Below are 17703 nucleotides of genomic sequence, written 5' to 3' on the forward strand. Positions count from 1 at the left end.
AGGAGAAATATCCAAGTATCTAAACTTTAGATCATATTATATGAACCTAAAAGGAATAATCAAATAAGGGGTTTGAAGGACATTTAATTACATAATTGGCTTAACTTGAGAACCATTTTACAAAGTGTTAGCCTCACTTGTATTAGGAGAGGATAAATGTAATTATATTTCCGTAAGTAAGTTATGTGGTTTTCCTCAGTGTTCATCAATTTGACTTTTCCTTGTAGGTTTTTTTTTCTTTTAATACTTTTTTTTTTTTTTTTTTGTGGTACGCGGGCCTCTCACTGTTGTGGCCTCTCCTGTTGCAGAGCACAGGCTTCGGACGCACAGGCTCAGCGGCCATGGTTCATGGGCCCAGCCGCTCCGCGGCATGTGGGATCTTCCTGGACCGGGACTCGAACCTGTGTCCCCTGCATTGGCAGGCAGACTCTCAACCACTGTGCCACCAGGGAAGCCCCTTCTTTTAATACTTTTGACAGATTATTTTTCATCAGAAGTACGTAATCTTCCCTTAGGATAGGTAGTTCAGGTATCTTTTAAAGTTGTTTTCTTACAATGTACAATAACATGTCTATGGAAGTTTCTAGATCCCTACTCTCCCCTTTCTGGCTTCATACCATCCGTAGCTCCTTTTCCCATATGCCTCACACAGCTGTTCTGGAGTTAATGCAAATGCCATGTGGATCTGAAATGTACTCAGGATCTTGCCACTTTTAGGTCCTGCTTCTTGGGGAAAACTGCTCCATTGGTATTTAATAAAAAACAGCATGACATGGTGAATTTATCTCTTTTTCCTGACATTGGCAATGACAGTGCAATGCCCATTGTATACAACTGGTGTGAGGTCGGCTTGCAAATCCCTACAGATATGTGGTTACTTCCCTACTTTCCCTCTCTTTTGCTTGGGCAACTGCCACATTGATGCACTGGAGCCACTCTTCTGCATTCTTCTCATCCTTGGCCTTGAAAACATAGCTTTTATTGTCTGTGAAGATTTCGAAAGCCCGAGGGAGAGAGCGGTCCCTGCGTTTCTTGGCCACAACTTTCACACTCTGTACTTTGCTGAGTTCTATTGGTGAGTCATCAGGATCATCTTTCTGAAATGCATGGGAAGGAAAGAACATGAGCTAGCTTTCAATAGTATGGAAAGATCTCTGGCTCCTGGAGAATTTTCTAAGAGGATCAGAATCCTTTCACTTCATGTGGCTTAAGACCTTTGTTATTTTGGGTGCTAAAGCCTCAAAGAGTCATTAGAGCAAATGAAGGAGTGAGCAACTGGCTTTTTGTTGTACTATCTAGGGTTGAAACAAAACAGCCAATTTATAGAAAATTATTATACAGTGGGATTGGGAAAAATGCTTGATTCCTATTTCTTTGACTTTATGTCATTTTCTACTGACATTAACACTGTATTAATAGAGCAAAATGCAGCAGTACAATTTGGGGTAATATTAACTCAGAATCTGAGATAATTTTACAGGCTTGACATTTAATTTTCTTTTGTGTTACCTCTGAGAAAGAGGTATTAATTGAACAAACAGGGTTCCAATGTTTAAGTCGAAGAAACTGTTTTTGAAACTCTCTTGAGCTTTGGAAGCATGATTTGTCCACAAACATTAAGGGAAGGAATATTTAATGATGTTACATTTTCTTTGCATTAAAGCAGATGCTTAAGGATCTCTCTAACACCAGAGTCATCATGGTGGGCTAGCATGAATATTTTTAAGGAGTCAGATACTTCTTTAAAGCAATTTCAGGTCTTTAATATTCCTGAGCCCATTCTGTCCACTGGAGAATATACCTGTGTTTGAGAATCTTGCTTACCCTCCTTTCCCATCTCCCTTTCACAATCACCCTTCTCTCACTTTGCAGTGGAAAGGCATCTTTTCCACTCATCCTAAACTTTCTATGGTGCATTGTCCACCTTGGAAAAATCTCAGGAGCATCAAACAAAAAGAGTAATTCAAAATACTGATGTCAGCAGAATAGAGAGTCCAGAAATAAACCCACCTATGGTTAATTAATCTTGAACAAAGGAGGCAAGAATATACAATGGGAAAAAGACAGTCTCTTCAGAAAGTGGTGTTGGGAAAGTTGGACAGCTGCATGTAAGTCAATGAAGTTAGAACACACCTTCATACCACACACAAAAATAAACTCAAAATTGAGTAAAGACTTAAACATAAGACATGACACCTCATAGACCTCTTAGAAGAGACCATAGGCAAAATATTCTCTGACATAAATAGTACCAATGTTTTCTTAGGTCAGTCTCCCAAGGCAATAGAAGTAAAAACAAAGTAAACAAATGAAACCTAATCAAACTTACAAGCTTTTGCACAGCAAAAGAAACCATAAACAAAACGAAAAGACAAACTGCAGAATGGGATAAAATATTTGCAAATGATGCAGCTGACAAGGGCTTAATTTCCAAAATATGCATACAGCTCATACAACTCAACAACAAAAAAACAAACAACCCAATGGAAAAATGGGCGGAAGACCTAAATAGACATTTCTCCAAAGAAAAAATACAGATGGCCAATAGGCACATGAAAAGATGCTCAACATCGCTAATTATTAGAGAAATGCAAATCAAAACTGTAATAAGGTACCACCTCACACCAGTCGGAATGGCCATCATTAAAAAGTCTACAAATAACAAAATGCTGGAGAGGGTGTGGAGAAAAGGGAACCCTCTTACACTGTTGGTGGGAATGTAAGTTGGTGCAGCCACCGTGGAAACAGTACGGATATTCCTCAGAAAACTAAAAATAGAATTACCATATGATTCAGCAATCCCACTCCTGGGCATATATCTGGACAAAACTGTAATTCATAAAGATACATGCAACCCTATGTTCATAGCAGCACTATTCACAATAGCCAAGGCATGGAAACAACCTAAATGTCCATCAACAGATGAATGGATAAGGAAGATGTGGTACATATATACAATGGACTATTACTCAGCCACAACTACCAAGCTCACGCACCACAACTACTGAAGCCCGCGTGCTTAGAGCTCATGCTCTGCAACAAGAGAAGCCACTGCAATGAGAAGCCCACACACCGCAACGAAGAGTAGCCCCCGCTCACCGCAACTAGAGGAAGCCTGTGCACAGCAACGAAGACCCAGTGCAGCCAAAAAAAAAAAAAAAAGTGAAAAATAAGACACTATAGTCTTTTAGTTCTTACTTTAAAATGCACATTTTCCTCATTTACAAGAAAATCCCTTTATGATGTGGCTGAAGCTTCAGCTGGACTGCTGACCACTGCATGGTTACTGTCTCCCTGGGGATGAGAGGGATTTTGCTGTGGTCTTCACGCTACATTATATTATTTCCTAATATTTGAGCCAAATGTTCTGTCATATTTCTGGAATGTCAAACCATCATTTCCTGATAAAGATGTCAAATAAGTTAGCCAATTATACAATAGCTTATTCTCTAAACTTTATTAAAAAGCTCCGAATCAAGAAGTATAAAGGTCATTATTTGAGTTCAGGAAAAACATTCTTATGCACTAACTCTACTTTGTTAATGCATAAGAGGGATCTGAAAAATCACTACATCTTAACTTCTATTCTGATTTCTTTAATAAAGACAGGAAATTCAAATGGTCATTTTAAACATTTTAAAAATGCTTCAGTGTGAACCTATGCTAAAAAAATGTTTCCTTAAACCGCCAATAACTTTTCAAATTGAACACACCATTATACTTCCCAGTTAAAAAGACCTTCAGCCCATCTGTATATTTTATAAAACACACAGATGAAGAAAGTAACACGAGTTCAAAGTAGATGTCACCAAAATGTTCTTTTTCATTCAAAAAGTTAATGTGAAGTCTTATTAACTAAAAGAGCGTTGATCAGAATTTGTCATAATTCAGATACACCATACTTGATTCCTGTTGAGTAGTAAGTTCAAATAAATTTTGTAACGAGCACTCCAAAGATATAGTGCATGTGCTCTTAGTGAAATGTAATTTTTAAGTAATTTAACACTCTCATTAATTAATTCAGACATAGTTTGGTTTGCCTCTGACCCTGTATTTTAAGTGTACATGGGAAGCTGGACAGTGTACCCATTTAAGAACATGCCTTGGTGTCACATTGCCTGAGCCTAACTCCAGTTTTACCCTTTCTCACCTTACTGGCTCTAACCTTGGACAAGACTATCAGTCTCTTTGTGCCTCAGTTTCTCCATCTACAAAATGGCAATAACAATAGTGCTGACCTCAAAGGATTGTTCCGAAGATAGATAGAGGCAATCCAGTGTGGCATGTGATAAGCTCTGTTAAGTTATTATTATTATATCTCAAAATGGTCAAGACGTAGGTCAAAATTTCATGCTCCCTGATCTGTAATGAGTAGAGTTTAATGATAAATAAAACTGATTTGAAAAGAAAGGGATAACTTTGCATTGTTGATTGCAATAGAATATTATTTCACAAGTTTCCCACTGAAAATTCAGAATATGAATATTTACTGAGCATCCTACTTCAGATTGAAAATTATATTAAATATTTATTAATTCTTTCAGAATTCTATTGTTTTCATTAACTGAATATTAAATGAATGAAAGATAGTAATATTTTTCCCTAATCAGAATTGAATTTGGTTGACTACAAAAAGTACTTAAAATAAATCAGCCTTTTTTTCTTCCTCCCTGCCTACTGTCTCCTTCGTCAGGTCCCCACCTCCAAATATAACCTTCAATCCTAAAAGAAGTCAGAGCCAATGTCATAAGCCACACATTTATTTAGGTGATCCACAAGGAAACAGCAGGTATGGTATTCAAGTCGAGATCCCCGGGTACACCTTCTGTGGTTCGTCTTCTAAAACTTAAGTTAACCAAAAAACCCTCCCGTAATAAACTGAAGAGGTACAGTGAAACAACTAACATAGGAATGAACAGAGTAGACAGTCAAAGGGGCATATATAATAAAATGACACTGTAAAATGGAGAAGGAAAACATTATTGGCTTTTTAACTCAAGACAAAATGCCTAGCTGGCAGAGATCAAGACCTTAAAAATGCAAGTGTAAAAGATGGTAGGGGTACTTACAGACTTTCCTTTTTGAAACAGAAGTTGATTTCCAGCCAGTGTAAAATAGCGGGTTTTCCACCTTTTGATGAACTTCCATCTGACTTGCTTCTCTTTAAGTTTTCCTTCTATGAGAGGCTGGCCATCTTGATTTACAACTGTTGAAGGTAACAGAACGATCAAGCCATTTATTTTCCATTATTTATCTGGCAAGTGATCAAAAGTCAGAATTGTACAGTGAACCAGACCCAGTAAGTACATTTGGATAATGGGCTAACAAATTATAAATTTGGTTAACCTTCCCCCTTTGTCCCTAAAAGAATGCACAATTTAGGTATGATAATGGGAAAGTGTTGAAAGCCCTCATCGAGATTTGCAAAAGGAACATAGTTCACGAAAAGAGCATTTGGTTAGCAGGTTTTTTTTGCGGTATGCGGGCCTCTCACTGTTGTGGCCCCTCCCGCTGCGGAGCACAGGCTTCGGACACGCAGGCCCAGCGGCCATGGCTCACGGGCCCAGCAGCTCCGCAGCACGTGGGATCCTCCCGGACCGGGGCATGAACCCGTGTCCCCTGCAACGGCAGGCAGACTCTCAACCACTGCGCCACCAGGGAAGCCCTGGTTAGCAGTTTTGTAAGGTTCATCCAGACATTCAGCTTTCTGTGCTTCCTAACTCCTTTGTTTCATGGTATTCCGTTCACGTGAACTGCTTAGAAATATAACTTTATAAATAATCATAAACCAAGTATATTTAGCTATTTGTCAGCAAAAGTCAATGTAGTGCTCCAAAAGATGTGTTTTTCTGAATCCTTAACAGCTGCAAAGGCAAACTTACCTAACTCTTTTGAACATGATTTTTCCACTCTGGTACACACACACTCTGTCTCCACTGTCCATATTTGAATCTTCACCTAGTTAAAAACTGATCGTTTCATGTTTCAACTCAAACGTTGCTTCCTCTGGGAGACCTTTCCCAAACCCAGACTCGAGTGACTGTCTTCTATACGTTCTCAAAGCAACTGGCATGTTTCTTTTCTATCAGGTATCATCATTTGTAGATGATTATTGGTATTTACCTTATTAATGTCTTTCTTTCCCATTCAACTGAAAGCTCCATGAGGGCAGGGTCTTTGCTTTGTTCACTATTGTTACATCAGGCATCTAACCTAGTATGGAGTCTATAAATTTTTGTCGAATGAGTGAATGAATGGATTCATTTTACACTGAAGTAGAGTGTGTATGATTACACATAACCATAGAATTAGAAATCCGGTTACAATGTCAGAAGTTTAAATGTTGAACTGAAGAATTCCATTTGTTTTACCAACTACATAAGATTCACTCTTCAAATTTCAAAATCATGTGAAAGCATCTGATTTCTGGGGAGTATGACAATATTTATTTATATACATTAATGTTCAATTTTCATAGCACCTTGAAAGTGATGAAATTTGTTAATCACTATGAAATTTGGACAGTACCTCTTTAACCATATGAACACAACCTATCCTTCCCATCTACCATTTCTCTTATCTAACGTAGGTAGAAAAATTACCTCAGACAGGGGATTTGTCCACCTTAACAGCACTGTTGGGTTAAGAATAATGCAATGTATAGTTTTTATAAACAAAATTCTATTAAAGTTAATCTAGCTTTTTTCCCTTCTTGTCTGATGACTAGTCAATTGGATGTTCCATTGTCAATCCCAAATTAAGGCTAATAACTGAAACAACATATGAAATATATTGTTAGATAGTGATAGGGTTATGATGAAGATAGAATAGAGAGTGAGTGACTTGGGGGTTGGTGCACATGCATTTAAGCGGTCAGGAAAGAGCTTGCATATTTGAGGTGGCATTTAATCTGAGGCTTCAGTGATGAGAAGTGTCCCCCATTTTCTGCGATGCTCCATGGTGGCTAGTACTAGGTATAGCAGAGGGTATGGAAAGCAGTCACTCAAGAATCATTGACAATCAATGTCAAAAAATTATCTCAGTGTTCTGCTTTGCTTTACTAGGAATCATCTGATTTAGAGTTTTCTTAAAGCTAGTATGCTCTTTGCAAATTTAAATTTTCCATAAACACAGTGCTTGCTTCCTTTGTGCAGCAGGTAAAGCACTTAGGACACCATGTCTTCCCCACGTGCTACTGGTCCTAGAGGGCAGGTACAGCCTGCTTGCCCTGTGCTCACAGTGTCGGCCTGGGCTAGGGGTTCCATGAATGTCTGCTAACACGTGCTGTTGAGTCATGAAGAGTGCAGCAGCCTGTCTGGGAGGAGGAAGGGAAGGTCCAACGGAGTTTCAAGAGGAGAAAACAAACCAACAAGCAACTAAGTAACAACAAGGAAAAACCCAAGCCAAAAATAGGATTAATTTTTTTCTAAAACACCCATTTCCTATGCTTTCAAATTAGAAAAAAATGCTGATCTAATTGTAATTTTGAAGGATCTTTGAATAACAATTCAGAAGAGTTAGATTCGAGTCCTCTTAACCACTGATTTCTGCTCAGCGAAGAGGAAATAATAATCACTCCCACCTGCTTTACAAGGATGTTGAGAGATCAAAAATCAAAATAAAGAGATTTATGTGAGGACACTAGGTAAGTAGCAAAGAACTACTACCCCGTCCCCCTCTTTTATTAAAGAGATTTATGTGAGGACACTAGGTAAGTAGCAAAGAACTACTACCCCATCCCCCTCTTTTATTAAAGAGATTTATGTGAGGACACTAGGTAAGTAGCAAAGAACTACTACCCCGTCCCCCTCTTTTATTAAAGAACTTACTTCATCTTTTGTAACCACATTGCTGTCTTGCCATTTTTAATGGTAAGATGATTTAATATAATGCAATGTCATTTAATAACAGAATATTTTTCCAGTCTTTCTCCCATATTTACTCAGAGAAACATTTGAAATAGTCATGATATCTGAGCTGATTTGAAGTCACTATCGGTTTAGGTAATATTTAAGCACATGTGTCCTTCTAGATCTGACATAGGGAATTAGCTACAAGAACTTCTCCTCAACATAGATCCAAATCTCAAGGCAGGTCCAAATGGTTCACTTTAAGTGTATGTGACGGAAGTCGCACTTGGCAAAATAGTTGAGGGAATTGTTTGAGACATGGAGTGGCTGGGATATCATACCCACATACCCACATGCCCACAATGACTGTGAGAGACACCAGAGAAAATCATAGGCCTCCTGGAGAACAAAAGGATGAAGGATGATGGAGAAATGCTGCTAAGTGAAGACTTTTCACTGTAGACCAATGAAAGTGGATCCCAGGGGAAAAGTCCATGGAAAGGATTTTAGGAAGGAAATGTTAGAAGCACTTTAAACTAGCTGCATGTTAGGGCCTTAATTTAGGCATCAGAGTCAGCTTCAGATAATATGTAAAAGCCAGGCTATTTGTAGCTGTAGGATTAATTTTAAAATAGTTTCAAAAGGCAAAAAAAAAAAAAAGACTTAAATTTTTTTCCAGTGGCTATCCCAGGTCCTAAAATTTTTTTTTTTATAATTATGTCTGGCTTATGCGTGACTGGCCATGTGTCCTTTTAATAGGCCTATTGCCCATAGCATGTCCTGGTAAGCAATAATTCTCATATGATATTGCAGTCTCTTCATGGTCAAAACAGGGAACTAATTCTTTCTAAGGATGATCATATTCCACTTGAAAAATAACATGTGGAATGAGCCTATGAGGGAATGATTGTATGTCTAAAACTATCTTGTTTGCACATAATGCATAAAGGATATTTAAATATTTTCTCTCTTGCCAATTAACACATAATTTCATTCAAAGCACCACAATTTGGCTAAGACATTCTTTACCAACCAGGATCTGTTCCTTTTTTAAATTATCAGTTGGCTGAAAAAACTATGGAATATTAAACTGAATTCTCTAGTGCAATTGGAACCCAAACTATTACCATGTTTATCAACTTAAAAGTCTTTTAGAATGCTAATACAAATGGTCATATATTAATTGTATTCCTTTTGTGCACCAAGAGTTGAAAATATTTATGTTGATAAAAGATGAAATTTGAAGGTGTTAGTCTTACTCAACACAAAGTTGGTGAATAAGAGTGAAATAATATCAGACCAGATACCTTAAAGCAAGAAAGAATATTCCTCTGTTGATCTACCAACGATATCCAGTCATCTCACACATAATTTTGAGCACAGATAAGCTGTAAGGCACTGTGTTTGGATCTGAGGGGGTCATAAAGCCCAGCTCAGAGAGCTTGAGTTTATCATTTTGTGGGGAGATAAAGCATTTTACGAATTTGACAACTCAGTGTAGAGTTTGGCAAGTGCCCCTGCAGAAGTAAAAGCCAAGCATTACAGAACTCAAAGAAAGGAAATTCTTCCAGCTGGGAGAGGGTGACATGGGGGCTAGGCCCCCGCTGAAGAAGGGAGAAAGGAACTTCTAGGAGGAGTACAGAGAAGGCCTGAGGTAACAAGTGGGACATGTGAGGGAAAGTGCATGAAAGAAAAAAAGTTAAAGAAGCTGGAAGAATCAATGAACTCAGAAGCAAGTTCACTTCTTCTGCAAGTAAAGCAGTCACTTTGGTCAAAGTCATGAGCTGAAGGTAGGGGATCGGCAGGCGATTCAAGACTTTTTGGTGTAAGATCCAGGAAAGAGATTGGGTATCAAATAGTCATGGGGAGGCCATATTGGACTTCATTTGAAAGTTCTTCTGAAATCCCATTAGAAAGGACCTTGCTTCAAGACTTTTTGGTGTAAGATCCAGGAAAGAGATTGGGTATCAAATAGTCATGGGGAGGCCATGTTGAACTTCATTTGAAAGTTCTTCTGAAATCCCATTAGAAAGGACCTTGCTTTTCTTAAGGACCAAGGAGGGGCCTAGAGCCTGCGAAGGTCCAGCTAGCACAGACATGAAGCCTCACAGACCCCAGATGGGATCTGCTATGGATCAGGCATGGCTGCAGCAGGAAACGGGGGCACCTCAAGCTGGGCAACTGAGGGCAGTTAATAAAGGGACTACTTACACAGATGTGGGCAAGGTGTAGGAAAAGCACCTTAGTACTCTGGGGCCAGGAGCCAGGAGGAGGCATAACACCCCTCTCTGGCTGAAGAGGAAAGCGAAGAGAACAGTTAGGACCCAGAAGGAGACCTGTATGCAAGAGCGCTGCCTGACAGGAGTTGTGGCTGTGGATTGAGGACACAGTCAACCTGCAGTGACCAAGCAGGGAGGGAGTCGGGAATAAATAAGCAGACCTCACTCTGCTCCCTCCCTCTGATCTCCTGCCAGAATGTAACTGAAAGCCAGAAGTAAGGAGAATGGAACACCCTGGGAGGCACCTATTCTAAACTGGGTGTAGGAAGCAGAAAAGCTTCTTGGAGAAAATGTGTCTGAGCTGAATTATGAAGGACAAGTAGCAGTGATGAAGGTGAAGTGAAGAAGGATATTCTGAAAAAAAAAAACCCAAAACATATGCAAAGGGCTGAGGCCGACAGAGTGGGCATGAAATGCATTCTAGGAACTGTCACTCATTCTTTGTGATGGAACCTGGTGGGGCTTGGCAAACGAGATGTGATGTGAGATTCAAGAAGAGACTCATCCTGAAGATCCCTGGACATCGTGCAAAGTGGAAGCTAATACTTTGTAACATAACATCATAAAAAATAATAATTTCTGTAGTCATATAACCCCTTTATCTCAAGAGCACAAGAGCTCAATAATTCAAGGTCTCCACCTTGTTTTAAGATCTGTTGCAATTGTGAATATGTTTTTAGCCAATTATAATTTAGTTAAACATAGTGTGTCGAACGCCGTGTTTACTCCTTACTATAATAAATCATACAGGGCTGTACCAAAGACTTTCTCTGGCCTAGGCCTAGGGCTGATGAGGTAAGGGCAGTGACTTTGGAGTCAGACCTCAGCTGAAGCCCAGAATCTGTTACTTTAACAGCTGACTTGTCTTGTACAAGTTGTTTAACTTCACTGAGCTTCAATTTCCTCTTCTCCAAAGATGTCATGCTTAACAACAGGGCCACTGTGAATGGCTGTGCACTGCACAAAAACACTCAGCCAAGGGGTAAGTAGGGGCTGAAATTCGGCCCGAATTTTGCTGTTTAAGTCTACACCCCCAAGTGGACATCATCCACCATAAATAAAGGCACAAAAATGCTGTAAAGGTTAACAGTAGCCTTGCTTAACTAAGTCCTGGTACATAATACGGGGTCAACAAATAGTAGCTACTATAATCACGATCATGACCATGATCATGAACATAAACTCATCATCATCTCTTACTGTGATGATGAACGGGTGGTTTTTATAAATACCATATCCTAATGACTTTAGGATAAAACCCATCTCCCTCCCTCCAATTAAGGATGTAATGAAACCTACACTATATTAAAGTGTTAGGAACAGTGAGAGAATTCAGAGTAAGATGGGAAACCCTTTTAAAGTTCAAGGACTGCAGGCTTTGAACTTGAGGTGTCACAAGCAATTCAAAGAGTCCCAAAGGGAGGTGAACTCTTCTGTTGTTGAGTAACAGATCCACTTGTTCACAAAGACTGCTATATTCAAGCTAATCCAATAGTGGATTGGGCTGCACTGGGAGCCTTTTCCACATCATTGGTGGTCGCTCCCTTTTATTCCAGAGTTCCTGCTTATTCTTATGACAGTAGGTGGTGACATGTCCCCCACCGTTAGCTACTATTCACACTGTACCGAACTCTATCCATACCCAGAAGTTCCTTATATGTATGCTTTCTGGCTTACGCAACTTTTGTCTTGAAAATATTGCATTGTACGAGAATAATTAAGACGGTTGTGAATTTAATTTGTGATGTTCGAATTCTTAGATATTTTTTCTTGATTGTTAAAGACAAATACCTTCAAAAGAAGGCATATTCTGGAAGAAAAAACGTCAATCTCAAATACTTAGTTTTAAAAGAAGAACTGAGAAAAAGTATGTCTTTTAAAAACTTTTCCCTTGAAATGACTGCTTCTGGGAATTACAACTCCTGTACAGTCTGTGGGGAATTATTTTTTATGTACTGAGAGTCTCAACTTTACTTCAATTCCCTTCTATGGTTCTACTGATTTTCTTGTATGTGTGCCAGTTCTAATAAAGCCAACTCTAATTACAGAGGATATGCTTAAAGAGGGATAGAATCATTAAATGAGGAGGTCATAGGAGCCACATTTAGTAGGCTGAGCATCTGTGGTTTCTGAAATCACTGAGGATTGTAACAAATGGCATGTTTCGTATGAATATCCAGGCAGTGTTTTAGAAGCTCATATTTCCTTACAGTAGTAAATAAACGAGGAGGTATCATCCAGCATCCATTTTGTAACATCCTACAAGATGCGTGGGGTCCAAAAAAGGACAAACTCATTTTGACAGCAGCCCTTTGAGGGCACTTTCACATGTGCCGAATGGCTTCCTTTCTCAGTAATTTCATACCCATCAAAATGCAGTCTGCTTTCTAGGCTTCTCTATTAATCACTGAAATATTGTTCTAAAAAAAGCCTCAGAACTACTCTTTTATAAGCTTGTACAGCAGTGTTTCCCAAACTGTTCTGAGGGCCACCTACATCAGAATTACCTGCTGGCTTCTTAAAATGCACGCTACAAGGAACCACCCCAAACCTACTGAAGCGAAATTTTGGGGTAGGGTGAGGGACCCTGCGTTTTTAACAGGATCCCCAGGTTATTCTAACATAGCTCAGGAACTTCTAGGAAATGACAGTAGCCTCATGATAGATGACAGTAATAGGCCGTACAATACCCAAAATAGTAAAACTGCAAAACCAATAGTGGGAAGAAAATTGTTAGGACCTTTCCATAAAATTAAAGAATAGGACAGCAGTATAAGATCACATGCCTGTCCTTGGCTTAAGTTAATAGAGTTATAGAAGAAAATGTTCAGAATCAATGCTTGTGGAATTTGGCTTACTTATGGTTTCATCAGTGAAAGAAAAATTCTAAGGCCACTTGCCAAGAAGGTAACCTGCTCAGTAAGTTCTGAGCAGTAAGTATGGTCACCTTTGTGTCCTTATGGGAACCTGTCAAAGAAGACTGGCCCAGACTTGCCCAGTAACGACTGATAGGGACCAATGGGAAAAGATCAGGGGTGGTAGAAATGAATGGAGAGAATTGCTCAACCTTATTCTTGAACTTTGAATAAAAAAGGGTTCCATACACACTTCCCATGTTGGTCCCATGCTGTCATCTCATTAATATGATGTCATGGATAGGTATTGCTGGCAACACCTGACCACAGGATTTTAGACAGTTTAAAATGCTGAGTGCTTTCCGCCACGGCCTTGACATTGTAGAGCTTTCTTTGTATGGAAAAAAATAGATCTGACACACTTGTGCCAGCTCTGTGATAAGGAGGGTCACCTTGCTTGGGCTGTACAAGTTGCACACGTTAGCCATTGTCCCACCTGCATGCACGTACATTCTTGGTGTTTAAGAGCATTCTAAGGTGTGCCTACACTGCTTTTGTGGAATTACTTAACACAATTTCCATCTGGTGTGGTTCAACACTTGGCCTCAAACCTTTTGGCGATAAATAGAAGTTTTACAATGTCTGCATTGGAAGCTTTATCTGTATCATATACACCATAACACTCTGTGAATCTGACATACATACATACACACACAATAACTACTCTCTGTTAAATAAAATGATCTCTCATAGTACTTTTGAGAAGAGCTTATTAAGAAAATACTGTTTATACAAAGAATACGTTTGGCACAAAAGATACACTGCAAGTGTCATCATATGAATACCTTGTTTCTCTTACAATGAATTATTGTGAATTCATTAATTTGTTTTTTGTCACCACTTGCCTAAGAAAAATTTTACTAAAAATTTTTTGAGAAAATACAAAATTGGTCATTCATTTATTTGGCAGATATTTATTGAGTATCTACTCTGTGCTAGGGGCTGAGGATAGATGCATGAGGGGGACTCCCTCCATAGAACTTGTTTACTGCAGGAAGTAGACATTAATCAGATAATCACATGCAAAAGCCAACCAAATGAAAGAGTAACAACAACAAAAAACAAGATGACAGGTATATCAAGTGTTATAGGGAGAGGCTCCGAAGTACTCTGAGGACCTTAGCATAAATCAGGAGGTTATAGAAAGGCAATGAATCTGAGTTGTAATGGGAAAGCTAAGATCTACATTAACTAGGTGATGAGGGGAGAAAGGGCACTCCTAGAAGAAGAACAGCAGATACAAACGCATAGTGGCAGGAAGAAGTGAGGTGAGTATAAGAAACTGAAAGGAGTTCTTTCTGGGCAGAGCAGAGAGGAGCAGATGGCACTGGGGACAAGGTGAGGCTGGAAAGGCTGGGAGAGAACGTTGCATGTGAAGCTCTCAGGCACATGGTATGGAGTTTGGTCTTTAAGCTAAGAGCTGTGGGAAGCCATGGTAAGGTTTTATGCAGACAGTGGTCCCATCAGATTTGTGCCTTGAAGAGGTCATTCTGGCTGCAATGTGGGAAGGAGGCTGGAAGGTCCAAGTAGCACAGTCAGGAGGCTATTGCCATTATTTTAGGTTAGAGGTGATGGTAGTTTGCTTTAGGGCAATGGAGAGAGGTGGACAGAGTTGAGCACAGTTGAGAAGGTAAATCCACAATACTGGGTGATAGATTAGATAGGGGAGGAGAGAGGGCAGTGGGTCTCTGGCTGATGCATCAGAATGAGTGATGTTGTATTTACTGAAATGGGGAATGCTGGAAGAAAATCAAGTGTTGTTTGTTTTTTTTTTGGGGGGGGAGGGGACAAGGGTGGGACCCTTATGAGTTTTAATTTAAATGAACTGAGTTTGAGATGCCTTTGAAGTACCAAGCAGGTGATGGGAGAAGTCAATCAGAGGAGGGGCCTGGACTGCAGATACACATTTGGGAGTTTTGTCATAGAAGAGGTTACTGAAGCCGCAGAAGCAGTGGAGATTGACAGAGGAGAGAGTTACAGTGAGGGGAAGAGAGGTGCTCTGACAATAAATAGGTGGATAGAGGAAGGTGGGCCTGGAAAGGAGGCTGAGAAGGAGTGTCTAGAGTAGGAGGGAGACCCAAGAAGTGCTGTCTCAGAAGGCAAAGCGAGAAATGTTTGAGGAAGGAGGAACTGGCCAAGAGAATTGAATGCTGCTTAAGGCAAGTGACACAAGGACTGAACATACCCCGTGCCTGGGACCTGCGTGGCCTTAAATGACCACAGAGATAATGGGCTTAGAGGTCAGATTAGAGAGGGTTGAAGCAGGAGGAGAAGGAGGCAAGGAAATTCAGAGTGAGCAGTGACGGGACTCTTTTGGCTTTCAAGAGGAGGTGAGAGAGAGGCAGTAGGTAAAGGGAAAGGAGACGTTAAGCCAGTTGAAAGTGTTTAAAAGCCCATGGGAGTTAAAGCTGGAGGGAGACATTGAATAAAAAAGAGAGAAAGGGTAATCTACGCTGTGGAGTTTCTGAGAAGGTGGAAGGGATGAGATCCAAGGCAAAATATGAGGTATTTGATGACTTCATTCTCAGTGGCCGCTAAACGCACTTATATGTCTTTTACATAGGGGAGCTTGTGGCTGAAAAATAAATTTCATTCCTAATGTATTTGTATAGGTAGATAAAAAAGTAAGATTACTCTGAAAGGTGATGACTAGAGCTCTTTTAAAAGATATTAAGTTCTTTATTTTAGAAAACTACATAAAAATTCTTATGTCACTTCGAATCTGTAAAGTGGTAGAGACTGATTTATTCACTCTAGTCTGCCTTTCTAAAGCATGCTTCTCCTCCTCCATGGGTTGTCTTGACTCGGCTTATTCTCTGAGTGGAAGAGGACACATTTCAATGCCTGATGATTTGTTTGTGGGTAACCACAGAGCGATTCACGCTTTGCTGCAAGTAAACTTTCAGCCTATCAAGATAAGATTGTTGTTGACCCAATATGGAAAGGCAGAAGGATTAGGATAGTGACGCTGGTTGAAAAATGGAAATTAACCCCTGCAGGGTATTAGGCTACTGATCTTAGCTTATTTCTCATAGAGGCTCACAGGCTATTAGCAAGCTTACTATGAACTCTGTGTGTATTGAAACCGTTTAGTAAAATATTAAAATTGGGTAACCATATAGTGTTGAAACTTTGTACATAGCAACATTTTCTTCTTATAAAAGCTTTCTTTGCAAAAGCTGCTATTTCAAGGTTTCAGTTTAGTAAGTTATTTTTTTTAATTTTGAGAAAGAATTAGATTTTAAAGTTGCATTTCAAAACAAATCTTATTTCTTCTATCATCATCCTATCACTTTACATGATCCATGAATTACTCCATCATCCATCTATATGCCCAATACTTGTTAAATGCTACCATGTGCCAGGTACTGGGTAGGGCATACAAAGAAAAATAATGGATGGTTTTTCCACCTCTAGTTTACTGTCTAGTGGGAGAGACTGATGGCAATGTGCTGTGTACACTACAGAAGGTGTGGGCAGAGAACGGAAAGGACAGAGAGGAGAGAGTTTATTCTGTTGGGGTGGTGTGTCCCTGTACGCCAGTGTGTATGCACATGTGTGTGTGTTTGTATGTGAGTTTGAGAGAGACAGAGACAGAGACAGAGAGAGAATGTGAGTGTGGGAAGGCTTAACAGAGAGGCATAGAACAGGGAGATGGGAAGAGGGGAAAGGGAAAAAGATTTCAGGATAAGGATAATAACTTATCTGAGTTGATGAGCATGTATTTATTTTGTCATTAACTAATTCAAAGTATCTTTGAACAACAGTCTGGGGTTCAGTCTTATGAACCGAGACATTAACAGTATATACATGTGAAAATGTGATGTTATCCTGCCCAACCACTGTCCTGTTTTTGGCACTCCAACCACATTTAACATGGAAGACAACATGCTCACACACTGTGGGAGGAGGGAAGGCATCATAAGACAAACCCAGTCACTGCATAAATCCAAAGTGGGTTTTCTTTTGTCGCCCTTAAAGTTCTGTGAAAGTTGGCACTAAAATTAAATGGAAAAGTTTCATACTAATGGACCCACAGGCTGTTTATGTCTTATGAGTTCGGTCCTCAGAAGTCATTTAGCCCATTTTCTTTTTTTTTTCGCCGTGCGGCATGCAGGATCCCAGTTCCCTGACCAGTGATCGAACCTGTGCCCCCTGCAGTGGAAGCACGGAGACTTAACCACTGGACCACCAGGGAAGTCCCTAGTCCATTTTCACGTTGGTGTCTGGAGTGGAAAGCCATCTAGCTCACGCTGAAGGTGTCCAGCAAAGGAGAGCCACACTGCTGTTACCAGTTTCTAGTGTCTGAAGAATATCTCCTGACAGAGGTCTTTCTTATCCTGATAGCATTTTGAAACCATCTCTATTTGTCCATGTCATATAATGGACAGCATGTTCTTATAGCACAAATGTTTGAAATCAAGTTCTAAAGAGGAATCATGATAGTTGGTTGAAGTCTGTCTGAAAAAATGTTTTTCATTCTCTTTTATAACCTAAGGAGACCTCCTACAGACAATCACATTCAATATCTAAATATCCAGTGACTAAAAGAGTGATCACACTGGCGAGTGCTCAGATCTACAGAGGGAGACACAAGTGCCAAAACCAAGACATCTCTGAGTTGTTTTCTGTAGGGTGTAAGAACAAAGGCATCCCATG

At 39.7% G+C, this 17703-nt stretch overlaps 1 protein-coding gene across 5 annotated transcripts in view; it reads right to left on the minus strand.

Moving 5' to 3' along the window:
- Window positions 1–400: 400 nt before the first annotated feature.
- The window catches only part of VEPH1 (ventricular zone expressed PH domain containing 1), a 216775-nt gene continuing 199472 nt past the window's right edge, over window positions 401–17703 (minus strand). For 4 of the 5 annotated variants that reach the window (XM_032631409.1, XM_032631407.1, XM_032631408.1 and 1 more), the window contains 2 exons: window positions 5070–5206; window positions 401–1097 (listed from right to left, as the gene is read on the minus strand). In XM_032631409.1, coding sequence (XP_032487300.1) covers window positions 861–1097; window positions 5070–5206 — 374 coding nt within the window. In that variant the 3' untranslated portion in view covers window positions 401–860. Of the gene's footprint in view, window positions 1098–3219; window positions 3295–5069; window positions 5207–17703 lie in introns of those variants that run through there. The other variant, XM_032631411.1, reaches the window with a different exon arrangement.

The sequence above is a fragment of the Phocoena sinus genome, chromosome 4, assembly GCF_008692025.1.
Source record: "Phocoena sinus isolate mPhoSin1 chromosome 4, mPhoSin1.pri, whole genome shotgun sequence".
NCBI lineage: Eukaryota > Metazoa > Chordata > Mammalia > Artiodactyla > Phocoenidae > Phocoena > Phocoena sinus.